Genomic DNA, 13409 nt, shown 5'->3' with positions numbered 1-13409 from the left:
TCCACCCAAAACCAGAGCGGCCACACCAGCACCTCTACCTCGACCTTCACCATGCAGGTTGCACACACGGAAACCCGGCACAATTGATGGCAGAGACGCAGAAGATGTGTGCACTTAATGATTTTTCAGGCTAATGGCATTAAACGACTTGTTCTTACAAAGTATGCTAAGCTATTATTTTTAATTTAACAGGTAGAAGAAAAAATATCTGGAGGAAGAGATGGCTTCTTTCTAATTTGAGTACAGGCTTTAGGACCACTAGAGATGTGCTGAGGCCTCCTGCCGTGAACTCACTGCTCGGGGAGCTGTATGAGGGGCTTATCCAGAAGGTCACTTAGCCAGTTCTACCCCAGGGCCCCGGGGTACTGAACATGTCAGGATGTACTGGGGGTGCTTCCCAGTGGGTCATCTGAGTCAGGGGTGGCTGGTGTACCCGGCAGTCTCTTCTCCACAACAGGGCTTTTGTTTTGATCAATATGTTTCTATCGACAGAACCATGAGAACAGAGATGGGTTGAGACAGCCGCTGAGGCACTGGAGCACCACTTCTGGCTCCTGTTGGAGTGGTGGGAGTGTCCTTTCCTTGCTCCCAGCACCAGGACTCCACAAAGGAATCTGGTACCAGGGTAGCCATGGGTTCTGCCGGGGGGATCAAGAGGAAGCGAGGGAAGTACCCACCTCCTTCTCATCTGCAAGGAGGGTCTCTTTCAGGGTGGCCATTTCCTCCTGGAATTCCCTGAGCTGAGTCTCTTTCGCTGCCAGCATCTTGAGGTCATTTTGGTGCTGCTTCTGCCACTGCATCACCTGGTTGCTCATCTCCTCTAGCTTCTTGTCAAAAGCTTGCACCTGCTCAGGCGCACAAAGTGAGGAGGGAGAGCCCCAGGACACCATGATTAGGACAAAGGGTGCTTTCTTAACCTTGGACTTGTTGGGGGTATTTTATTCCCAGTGACCAGCAGAGGGCACCCCTCAACTGATGTTTGCCACTTTGGTCTGAAGTTTTAGGAGCCAAGAAAGTGAGGGAACCCATTAGCCAAAGGGTATGGCTTAGCCTTAAATAATTCTGGATACAAAAGGTGACCTCATGAACCCCCAACAGGAAAGCAGCTGGAGCCCCTGGTGTCTCCTTACCTCTATCTCACTCTCCTGGTGGAAGCCTTGCAATTTTTTTAATTCCACATTGAGCCTTTTCATTTTCTCCTCATAAGCAAGAATTTCATCTTCCAACTGAGATTTCCTCTCTTGGGTCATTAAGAAGTTTCGCTGCAGGCTCTTTATCTCTGAGGTTGCTTGATTGAGCTTTCAGCAAAGACAAAGGGAATGAGAGTGGTCATCACAGCCCTCTGGCCCTTTCTGTTTGATCCTGGAGAAGGGCTCTATCTCTCTCTGTGCTCAGGGTTCCAGAGAGGGGTGGGAAGGGACAGTTGCTTGTTTTCTGCAGCCTTCCATCCCGGCCTTCCATTCCCTGCCCCATTTCTATTTTTCAATCCAATGCATTGGTCTAGGGGCATGACCAGCACAAGGATGAATTTCCCCGATGGTCCAGGTAAAACCTTGCCCCTGAGTCACCCATGTGATTTGGAAAGATTTGTTCAATTTGGCCTCCAACTTCGCCTACTTTCCCCAACCTGGTTCCCAAAAAGTCTCACTGAGAAAAAGCAGGCCTTTTGTGGACAGCTCTCCCAGCCCAGGAAAGGGTTGGAGATGCCTTTGAGCTAGGTAGTCATGCAAGAAACTGGCTTTTGCAATTCTCACATCACCCTCCTTTTGGTCTGCAAACTCCCTGGAAGCTGACTGGGTGTGGCCTCACCTTCTCCAGGGTTCGGGTCAGGTCATCTTGGCAGGCAGTTGCCTTCCTGGATAAGTCTTCATAGACTTCCTTACTGACCATGGTTTGAAGAAGATGCTTCTCTCTCTGCAGAGCCTGCTGTAGCTGGGATTGCAGACTCGTTATGGACTCCTTATGCTGGTTTATCTTTAGGGAGTAAGAATATCACTGACTGTGAGGATCCCAGCTTCTGCCCACAAAAATACTCTCGTATAGAAGTAGATCAGAGCTAGGCTTTCTGGTCTCCACAAGAACCTTCAGAGCAGTCTATATTAATGCTCGTATCTTTAACACACTACTGTAAATGTAGAACTGTCTTCCTAGGATTTCTTACATCCTTCCACCCACCTTTCCTCTTTTAGCTAACACATCCTCCAAATACAAGAAGTATTAGAAGTACTAGGGCATGATACGCCAACTACACAAAAATCCCTTTATAGATTCTGTGGCTTTTGATTTAGATTTGGAATTCAATTCTGGATGACTAGACATGGTATTTCCTTTGTGTTTTAGGCTTTCCCTAGCTCATGACGTAATTCACTAGACTGAAAGCTCCACGGAAGTGGGACAGGTGTGCTGTTTTCTCCATTGGTTTTCCCCTATTGCTATAGCTCAGAGGATGGAACATAATAATTGATAGACGCTGAATCAATTTTTAAAAACACGCCTAAATGAAATCTGGCACTGTTTGGGGTTAAAGATGTAAATATTATTGAAGTTAGAGATCATAGTTCTAGCAGACGTTTGTTTGAAAGCAACTTTTTGTCTTAAATTTAGGTGGATATTCGTAGTATACTTACAAGGGAGTTGAGATCTGGGGTCAAAGGATCTGGGTTTAGGTCAAGTTCTGTTACTTATTTATTTCTTGGGCTTCCATTTCTGCTTCCAAAAATTGGGATACAGTAATTTCAGCTGTTTTACACAGTTTTTGTAATGACCAAATGGGACAAATATGGCTTTGTAAAGTGTCAATGGCTGTGAGTTATCATCATGACCATGGAGACCCGTCTTATATACTTTAAGTCCAGGACAGAGATTTGTTTCCAAGTCTGGAAACAGTAGGGAAATCTTGAAAAGCCATTTGTCAGACTTCTGTTCTTTGGTATTCTAGTACACCTGTGTCCTACCCTGGCCGTACACACAATAACACACTCTTCTGAGTTTTCTTGCTTTATATCCAGTAAATGCTTAGTGTTGAACAAATATATTAGTTTTTCAAGTTGGATATTTTCAACCCTAGGAATCAGTGAGATGAAAAGTGTTAAGTTGGACTTTTAGCCATTTATTTCACATGCCCAAGTGGTGAAATGATTCTTAAGCACGAAATAATTTGTTCTTTTGGAAACAACATTCCCTAAAGATTTGTGAACCAAACCAAACCAAACCAAACCATGGAATCTGGGTCTGCCCACTAACCCAGGGGAGTCTCTGGAAAAACAGCAATCAGTGTAAGTGCTTGACAAATAGTGACTGAAGTGAGAAATGTCACCACAGAGGGAGTTTACAAAAAAAATCACGATGATGCTAGAAGCTAAAATGGAAATTTTATTTTAAATTTTGCTAACATAAATGATTTTGGTTAGAAAAACATACTGAATAATTTAGATAGATGGAAATTACAGAATCAAAGAGTTCTAATGAAAGTTCTCCTAAATATCTAGTCTTAGCCACTTTTCCTAGTGTGCCAAGTGTGCATTAAAAGATTGACACATGAATCTCCAGTAACATACACACACACACACACACACACACACACAGAGAGAGAGAGAGAGAGAGAGAGAGAGACAGAGAGAGAGACAGAGAGAGAGAGAGAGAGAGAGAGAAGCAGAGATCAATGTATGATACACAATCAGGACTCATATCAGAAATGCAAGGATGGGCTCAATTTAGGATTAATTAATTTTTTCTGATTTAAGGAGAAAGACGATATAACCATCTTGATGGTTTTAAAACAGCACTTAATAAAATTCAACATCCACATGGACAAAACCCTTAGCAACTGAAGAATAGAAGAAACTTGATAAAGCAGAGCAACAAGAAACCTTCAAAGAACATTCTACTGAAACAGATGTATGCTGTTAAGAGCCAGAAAAGATGCTTGCTGACGCTCCTGCTATTAAACATCGTATTGAAGGTACAGTCCAGTGCAGCAAGATAAGAAAAGTAAAATACACGTAAATACTGCAAAGAAACAGAAAACTCTTGTTGCTTGAAAATGATATAATCATCTACTTTAAATCCATGAGAATCAATTGAAAAGTTATAAGTGAGTTTAATAAGATAGCCAAATATAGGATATATAAACGGATGAGATTTTCTATTATTAACTGTAATAAAATACAAAATAGGGTAGAAAAATAAAATAAATGGGCAGTCTCAAGATATGTTGCCTTGTTTCTGGTGGGAAGTTTTAAAATCAAACTGTGGAAAACTGGTGAAAGGAAATGTATTTTAGAAAGTGAAAGTAAGCTCATTTGTTTTCTCTTACTCTTTTCCTGTGGACTGGGGTTGAACACAGGCCTGCGCACTGAGCTACATCCTTACCTCCCTCCTCCCTCCTTTTTTGAGATACGGTTTCACTAAGTTGCTAAGTTTCCCAGGCTGGGCTTGAACTTTCAATGCTTCTGCCTCAGTCACCCAGAGCACTGGGATTACAGGTATGGGCCACCATGCTGGGGGGGAACCAAACCTATTTCTAATAGATATTTCAGTTGATTTGCTATGTTTATTATGCGTGGGGTATTATAAAAGATTGAACATGCTTACACATTAAAAAAAAAACCCAAAACAAAAGCCCAATTTTCTAGCTTAGCAGTTCGGGGGCCCTTGCCAGCTGTTGGGCTGTGTGCCCGATGCAGGGTACAAGGTCATCTACCATGCGGAAGACAGGACAGCATGGGAGTGGGATACACATAGCTTTCCCAAGGACTCTAGCCTTACGCTTCTGTTTTTTGCTGTTTACAGCCCTATGAAAGCAGTAGTTTAGCAAAGGGAGGTTGGTGACTCAGGTAGTGTTGCACTGCTCTGTAAATGACCCCTAATAAACTCATTTACCCTAATAAACTCATTTACAGCACTGGCCCTAGTCCTGCTTTGGTCAGTCATGTCCTCTCAATGCATCTGTTTCAGACGTTTCTTTTACCTCTGTCCTGGAAACTGGAAACTTACGGAGCACCAGGTATGAAGTAAAACTTCCCACATGGGGAAGAAACATTTCTTTGGCTCAGAAGCCAGTGCTGAGGGTCACCCTCCACCGTAAGGAGAGAGGTGGAGCTGCAGGTGCCATCAGATGCAGCTGGCTGAGCCACTTAGTTGCACTGCGGTGGTGGTGGAGACACAGATAACAGATTTCCAGCCAATTTTCACAGGGTTCAAGCTCCTCACCCCCTTGGGGGTTCTGTCTACTTACCTGTATGTTCAGCTCTTGAATGACTTGCTGAGCGGCATTGTATTTGCTGACAGAGGCTTCCAGTTGTGTAGAATAATGCACCACCTCTTCTCGGAGATTCTCGTTTTCCCCTTCGAGCTTTCGCAGAGTCTCTTTATGCTGCTCTCACATTAAAGAGCAAAGCCCAGAAAAGAGTCGTTAACCTCAGCCTGCCGCCAACACGCCTCTTCCGTCCCCACCACAGCGCCTCGCTGCACACACCGTGGTGTCCAGGGCCTCCCTAGACTTGCCTTCTGTCCTTCCCCTCCTGCGCTCTGAGCACCTGCAGCCTCCGCATCCCTCCTAGCCCCGCTGGGTCCACACCTGACCTTTCATCATCTAGCTCTTCCCAGATTCTCCTCACCATCTTGTCCTTCTTTTTTGCTTCCTGTCGAGCAGCCTCCAGTTCTTCCTCTCGCATCTTCTCCTGTTCTTTGCTCTTTTTTAACTGCCCTTTTTTCTCCTCCACTAACTTCTTGATCTCCTGAAGCTCATCTTCTAGCTTGCTTTTGGCAGATAGTAGGTCTCTGTTCTGGGAAAATAAAGGCCGACTAGTAGGCAGCCTTATACTCTATTATAATTCGGAAAAGAAATTCAGACAGTTGCACCCAGGGAAAGGCTGAGATAAGTAGGAGGATAATTTCTTAGTGTTCTGGTATGAATAATAAAACGTTTGCTTTGATCTTCTGCCACATTTTTCTTTGTTTAATTGGACCAATTTATTTTATTTATAGATTCAATTCCCACAAAGTAAGTCTTCCTTCTTACCAAATCTTTTGACACAGAAACATCTTTGAATAAAGTTTTAAGCAATCTTAGAAAAGCACAAGAAGACTATTTCAGAGATCAAAGACTTTAAATTGACCAATGAGGATAGCTTTTGGATACCAGAAAGAACAATGTGTCTTTTGATTATTGTTGTGTTTAACTCTTGAAATGGGAGCTGCTGCAGAGTGGCTGGTGTAGCATTCTGACACAGATCCTAGATAACAAGCTTGCATAGATTCAGTGGTGACATCTTCCCAAATAAAGACAAATACATTTGATTTATGTAGGGCAGATGCCACACCTGGCTGCCTGTTTGCCCTGCATACCTGGTGCTGAAGCTGTCTGATCTGATCTTGCATTTCGTTTATTTTTGCTTCCTCCTCAGCCAGCGTCCTCTGAAGCTGCCTCCTTTCCTTGTCTGCGTGTTCGAACTTCCTAAGGGCCTCCCCAAGCTGTGAGGTTAGCTCTTCTACCTGTTTCCTAAGGCAGAGTGGTAACCGGAAGATGGATTTCAGGGCCCACGTGGTCAAGTGGAGCTGGCTCCTCGGGGAGTCCCTGCTTTTCTGACCCCTCTCAGTGGTCCTGGCGGGCTCTCAGGCTCAGAGCCACACTTCGGAGGTGAGCCAGAGGTACCTGTTGTGTGACAGATCCTCTTTATTCTGCAAGAGCTCCTTCTGCAGCTCCTGCAGCTCCATTTGCTGCTCCTGAATGGTGTTTGCTTTCTGCTTGTCCTGAAAAACACAGCTCTGTAGTTTCTTCTCAGCGTCCGCCAGGTTATTCTCTGCCAGACTGGCCTTTTCCTTATATTGTGCTGCTTGCTGAGCTGCAGAAGCCAGGAGACAAGCTCAGACATGTTCATGTGTGAAGGAGCAGGTGTGAAGCTTGAATTCTCAAATCAAACTGGCTAAACAGTCTGTCCTTTCCTTGTGTGAGCTACTTCAATTCCCAATCTGCTTTTGCTTCATTTCATATTAGTTCTAAGGAGCTCTGTTAATTATCTGTTCTTAACTACATTCTAGCCATGGATTTCTTCTTGACTAAAAGTAAAAGACTGATAGAAATTATTCAGTATCTTCTGCGTGACTTATCATTAGGGACAAATCCTGACCCTTAGAGAGTTGAGTATCTGATGGGGGAACTATAATTAGCCCCTAATCATAGAGAAATGGAATGGTATCTATATGTTTTGTTTTTAGTACTGAGGACTGAGCTCAGGGTCTTGCACATGCCGAGTATCTGTTCTACCACTGGGCTCTATCTCTAGCCTGCAAACACAGGGGAGTTAAATGCACATTGATGATGAACTCAGAAAGAGAGATCTAAGGGGTTAGGACAGCTGGAGATGGACCTGTGGAAGGACGGAAGTTGAGCCTTAGAGGAAGAAGTAGGAAAGACTTTCAGGTGGGCTGTGTAGGAACAGAAGGAGGAGGAAGAGACCATTTTGATTGGAAGGAAAATGGGTGGAGTAATGCGCTGAAGGGTCTAATAGGCTAAAAAGTCAGTAACTGGGTGGAATAGAGGGCTTCGTGGACTTTAAAAGCCTGAGAGAGATGTTTGGAGTGATTCAGTGAACAGATTCCTGATAAGGGGAAAGACTACCTGGGAAAGTTGCAATGCACAGAGAAAGGCTCCAAGTCACACCCTTCTATGCCATGTCATTGCCTCCCCTGAGGGGAAGAGCATCTCAGTAAGCTGTTCATTGGGTTTCTTTACCCCAAATGTGTTCCCCACCCTACCGTTTCTACTATAAAGGTCACTCTTCTCTCATTGCTTCCTGGACATTTCCTAGCATAGGAAGAAGGATGGTATCACTGCTGAAATAGTGACATGCTTGGGGAGAAGTGGGGAGGATGATTCTTTTAAGTAGTGGAGAGAATGGGTTCAGTTTTGGAAATGTTGAGTGAGGGGTGAGGACGGGTTGTCCAGGGGGAATTTTTCTCTAAAAACGAGACTGGTCACAGTACATAGTGAGTGCTGGGGCTCCAAGTTTTGAAGTCATCAGTAGAGGTTTACAGCTTTGAGGAGGAGGGGAGCTCAACAAAGAGTGAGTGTAGACGGAGAGAAGCGGGTAGATGGCTACAGTCAGAGCAGGCGGGAGAAAGAGAAAACAGGGAGGAGATTTGTGGAAAAATGGGAGAAAAAGTTGAGAAGTGAGATTTGCATGTGGGTGCCTGACAGTGTCAGGAGACAGAGTTAAAGGAGGCTGAGGGAGGAAGCCAAGATCTGGAACTTCTTCAACTACTAATGAATCAATGTATCCTTTAAAATAGACAATTCAGTTTTTAGTATATTCAGAGCTGGGCAATCATTACCAATATCTAACAGAGTTATGGGTGCACTGAGAAAGTGGTCTCCACAGAGGGCAAGAACACAATCCCCAGGGAACGCCATGCAGAATGTGTTTGGAGGAGAGAATTAAAAACATGCAGAAGGGCTGGGATAGAGCTCAGCGGCACAAGCGCCTGCCCGGCAAGCGTGAGGCTGTGCGTTTGACCCCTGGTACCGAAAACAACAACAACCCCAAAGCATAGGTAGAGGAGAGGTGAGCTGGTGAGAGGGACTGAGGAGACAGAGTGCAATGTGCTGCACAGGAGCGGATGCAGCCCTGTCCTCCGGGTGGCCAGGACGGGAAGGGACCTCCATCTGAGGTGGCTGAGGAAACAGCGGTGCTGTGAGTTCAGCAGCTGCTTTTGCAAGCTGCGACAAAGGAGGGGAGTGAAGGGCTGAGGGAAGGACTTCAAGAGGGCAGTGGTGACAGCTGTGAGAGGCAGGATGAGAGGGCGTGGAAGGGGCCGTTGGGAGCAGGGCCTGCTCCGGCCCCCTGGGGGGGGAGGCGGTAGGGGGTGGTGAGGGTGGTGAGGGTGGGGGGGGGTGGGCGGGCTCACCCGCCAGCCTCAGCTGCTGCTTGGCCTCTTCCAGGCAGTCCTTCCCCTTCTGGACCTCAGCTTGCAGGACCTCACACTCCGCCTTGCCTCCGTCCTGCTTCTCCTCCTTCACTTTCATTTCGAGTTCCTTCATCATACACTGCTGCTTCTCCAGTTCCGTCTCCTTCTTCCTGAGATAGCTCTGAACCTGGCTCAGCTTCTTCTCTAGCTCGTGCAGCCTCTCGTCCTTCTCTTGGAGGAACTGGAGAGATCAAAGCGGATGCTGAGAAAGGCCTGAGCAGTGGCAGCTGAAGTCAGCCAGCGATTGTTCGCGAGCCCTTGTCCAAGCCACTGCCATGCCTTCCCTGGATACTGCAAGCGCCTCCTCCTCCTCCTCCTCCTCCTCCTCCCTGGGTTCCCCACACACTCCCTCTAGTCACTCAGGCTGTTCTCAAGCAAATAGCGGGGCGGGGGGGGGGGTTCCTAAAAGTACCAGTCAGATCCTGTGCCTTGGCGGCGCAGAACCCATGCTAGCTTCCACCTCACTTAAAAGAGGCCGGATTCTTAAAATGACCCACAGAGATGCTGGTGCTCTGGTCCCACCTAGGCTGCCTGTCTATCAGCTTCCCCCACCTTTCCTGGCCTCAGCTGGCCTCCTGGAGCAGCCCAAGTAGATTCCGCCTCATGCCCTCTGCCTGCAATCTTCTTCCTTAAGACCTTGCCGAAGTGAGTTTGTCACTCAATTCAAATCTCTGACCCAACGTCATCTTATTAGAAAAGCCTTCCACTACCACTACACCATATGTAAAGCAGCCATCAGGCAGTGTTAGGAATTTATTGATTCCTGGCATCAATATGTACGGGTTACATATTAATTTTGTGATTTGTTTATTGTTCGTCTCACCATGAGAACATGGATGTTATACGTCTTGTTATATTCTTAGTGCTTAGAACAAAGCTTGGCATATTGTAAATGCTCAAAATATTTGATGACTGAATTGTGAAGTAAGTTAAGCTGTTTATCCAGGCTCCTTGCTTCAATTTGCCATCTTTCCAAAAGTCTCCGTTTTGACTGGTGGGTTTCCTCCATCCTTTGAAACAGGAGGCTTTAATGATCAGCCACTCAATCAGTTGGGTTATTTTTAATAGCTCTGATAAAAGTTCAAAGTTGGAATAGTACTAACTATAAAAGCTTGCACTGGCTTCACAACCTTTCTGTTCTTGGTTCCGCATCCAGGCTTTCTTAGGAACTTGATTTATGTTAGCAACTAAAGGTCTCTAGGGCACAGTGCCATTAACACTTTTGAGCTTCCTAATTTGTGTATTCATAAGGCATTTGTAATTTTTTTTAGTGCTGTAGATTAAACTCAGAGCCTCACATATGCTAGGGAAGTGCTTCCCTACTGAGCTATCCCTCTAACCCTGATATTTCTAATTTTAAAAAGTGAAGTTTTTAATGACTGCATATTATTTTATAGGATTTCCTCCTATCCTCAAACATAAGAAAGTACAAGGGGGTGGGGTAAGCAAGTAAGGGCATCGCAGAGCCGGGAAAGAACCTCTTTCTTACAGGTTCAACACCTCTGTTACGCTGTGGCCCTGACATAGCCACTTCTCAGAAGTGGGCTTAGAGCTGTGTCTGGGCCCGGGATGCTCAGTCCTGCTGCGCACGTGCTGAGGCTGCTCAAGCAATCACAGGAGGTGGAGAGGGCGCAGCTGGCCCGGCCTGGCCTCATGTCTGCCTTAAAGTCGTGTCACCTTGTCTTTCTTTAAAGCGAGCTTCTGGGTCTCTGTGAACTGCAGCTGCAGCTCCTGCAGCCGCTGCTGCAGGATGGCAGCTTCCTTATCCTTCCTCTCGATGTGGGCGGAGGTGTCCTCCCGCATCCCGTGCAAATCCAGCTCCAGCTTCATCATGTCTACAGCAGAGAGCGAGACAGGGTGCTGCTCTCAGAGAAGGCCTCGGCCTACTGGGGTCCCTGGCTCTGTCTCCCCCATTTACCCTTCATGATGTTTTTCTTCTGCTCTGACACGGCCTCCAGTTCCATGCGCAGGTCCTTCACGAGGTTCTGGTACTCTTCCACATGCAGGCACTGGCTGTCCTTCTGCTCCTGCAGGTGCTTCAGGACCTGTAGTTGGAAGAAAAGCAGGGTGGGATGAGGGTCTGGGGGAAAATGCATCTGCAAAGGCCAGACATCCAGAACAGAACAGCCCCGAGAGACAGAAAGTACAACAGTGGCTGCCGAAGGCTGTGGGGAGGAGGATGGGGCGCAGCCCAAAGGATGTGAGATTTCCTTTGGGATGACGAAAATGTCCTGGTTGCTCAACCTTGTGAAAATACTAGAAAGCAACACTGAATTTGCTTTGAAAAGCAAAAGTGAATTTTATGGCTTGTCAATTGTGTATCAATTTAAACAATATTTAAAAGTGAATACAGTAGACTTCTTATACAAAATGTGCAGGAAAGAAACCACCCGTTCCTCTCCGTATTAGACAATCATTTATGGAGCATGTATTATATGCCAGGCACTAGCTTAGGTGCTGAGGACAGGAGGGCAAATTGCAGACACACACATCCTTGCCTGCATGGAGCTGGCTAAGATAGTGACTTTTAGAAAATGCTAAACATGGACAAGTACTATGGGAAGAATAAAAGAGCAAAAGAGGCGTGGTGGTAGGGGGCACAGGCAGGGAGTATGTGTCCCAGTTTTAAATTGGTCTCACTGTGAAGGGGCATTCTGAGCAGGGATTTGCTGGGAGAGTGGGAGCGGCCATGCTGTAGGAATTTGAGGGGCGGGCTTTGCAGGTGGACAGGCTATCTGTGGCAGGGTCTTGGAGAACAGATACAAGGAGATCAGTGGGCATAGGGTGGGACTAGGAATGGGACAGCTGGAAGAGATGAGGCTGTGGGTGACCCCGTTGTTCAGGCCGGTAGACCCTCTGCAAGAACTTTGGCTTCTGTTCTAAAGGACAAGGGAATGCCTTCCTCACGCCAAGGAGGCAGGGACATGTGGCTGAGGAGGAGCAGCTCATTACCCTGGCCTCAGAGAAGGCTGGGAGAGTTGTTCTGTGAGCTCAGAGTAGGCAGGAAGGAGAGTTGCAGCATGAAGCCAAGAGGTGACAGCTGGAGAAGTATGGGACAATCACCGTGTGACCCAGAGTGACCTTGCAGGAGCTGTGCCAACTGAGGGGAGAGGACTGCTGGAGGGAACTGTGACATCCAGGAAGCATGAAGACTTTGGATAGGAAACAAAACCATGGGGGAGAGGCATATTCTGTTTCATGGAGAAGTCAGCAACATTTAAAAAGGAACAGATAACTGGGTGTGCTGGCGCACTCCTGTAATCCCAGCACTCAGGAGGCTGCGGCAGGAGGTCTTTGTGAGTTCGAGGCCATCCTGGGCTACAGAGTGAGCCCAAGGCTAGCCTGAACTGCATAGTGAGACCCTGTCTCAAAAAGGCACACACACACACAAAAGAGACACTTATGAGATCTTGCTGTAGGTCAGGATATGAAAAACACGGAACTGACATTTAAAATAAATACAGATATTTGTAGTTCTAAGGATGAACTACAAAGTTCAATATTGATTCCTCACTCATCCAGCTTTCTGGGGTTAGAAGTTGTGAAATGAGCAGTCTCCATCTCCCCACCGGAGGACCCCGCAGGGAGCTTGTATGTGTTCCTTGGCTCAGACTTGCAATTTGCCTGCCTCTATCCAGAGCGCTAGGACTACAAATGTGCCCCTATTATACTCAGCTAGAGTCAATTCTTGATACTGCTTTGAATTTTGTAGTTTTCTAAATAGAGTAATGAACTTTCATTGATAATCTCCCATAAAGTTCTGACTTTCCAAGTCCTGCCAGACACTAGAAGGCTGGACGGTCCTTTTGAATCAACCAAGTCAATAGGAGCACTGTCTCACTGAGGTGTACTGTTAGAGGCAGGTTGAGAGACAGTTGCAGTTCCAAAATCCAGTGCTGTCACAACCTTTAGAACTTTCCATATATTATGCAGAGTACCCTTGTGGCAGGGGCAATGAAAGTCAGACAGATATAACCATAATATAAAAACAAAAACTAAAAAAAGCCATGTATAATGATGCACATCAGTAATCCCAGTATTCTGGAGGCTGAGACAGGAAGACTGCAAGTTCAAACCCAGCTTGGGCAATTTAATTACTTAGCAAGACTCTGTTTCAAAAGAAAAACATGAAAGAGCTGGAGCTATAGCTCAGTGCAAAGGCCCTGGGTTCAATCCCAGTAGCAAAAAAAAAAAAAAAAAAAAAAAGAAAATCAGAAAACCCCATAAGCAAACCCAGCGCAGCCCGATACCACCTGAAATGCATAAGCAAAAGAGCTCCCACCATTTTTATGTCTTCACAGTCTTCGGAGGAGCTGGGAGGATGTCTGTGAGTGGCTGTATAAGAAGCAAAATCTGCTTGTAATTTTATCAATGCCTCTTCACGCTCCAGGACCTGCAAACGAGCACAAGCTGGTTAGGTTAAATGATCAACATCACAAACT

At 46.1% G+C, this 13409-nt stretch overlaps 1 protein-coding gene across 6 annotated transcripts in view; it reads right to left on the bottom strand.

Annotated features, from left to right (window-relative positions):
• The window catches only part of Pmfbp1 (polyamine modulated factor 1 binding protein 1), a 42845-nt gene that overhangs the window by 5348 nt on the left and 24088 nt on the right, over window positions 1-13409 (bottom strand). For all 6 annotated transcript variants that reach the window (XM_063247597.1, XM_063247599.1, XM_063247601.1 and 3 more), the window contains 11 exons: window positions 13250-13360; window positions 10886-11012; window positions 10645-10802; window positions 8908-9148; window positions 6656-6845; window positions 6349-6502; window positions 5619-5786; window positions 5237-5374; window positions 1810-1974; window positions 1131-1298; window positions 678-845 (listed from right to left, as the gene is read on the bottom strand). In XM_063247597.1, the coding sequence (XP_063103667.1) occupies window positions 678-845; window positions 1131-1298; window positions 1810-1974; window positions 5237-5374; window positions 5619-5786; window positions 6349-6502; window positions 6656-6845; window positions 8908-9148; window positions 10645-10802; window positions 10886-11012; window positions 13250-13360 (1788 nt within the window). The remainder of the gene's footprint in view (window positions 1-677; window positions 846-1130; window positions 1299-1809; window positions 1975-5236; window positions 5375-5618; window positions 5787-6348; window positions 6503-6655; window positions 6846-8907; window positions 9149-10644; window positions 10803-10885; window positions 11013-13249; window positions 13361-13409) is intronic.

The sequence above is a fragment of the Cavia porcellus genome, unplaced genomic scaffold, assembly GCF_034190915.1.
Source record: "Cavia porcellus strain 051 isolate PalLab524CR breed Dunkin Hartley unplaced genomic scaffold, mCavPor4.1 scaffold_4, whole genome shotgun sequence".
NCBI classification, from domain to species: domain Eukaryota; kingdom Metazoa; phylum Chordata; class Mammalia; order Rodentia; family Caviidae; genus Cavia; species Cavia porcellus.
This window is presented reverse-complemented; position numbering and strand designations above follow the sequence as displayed.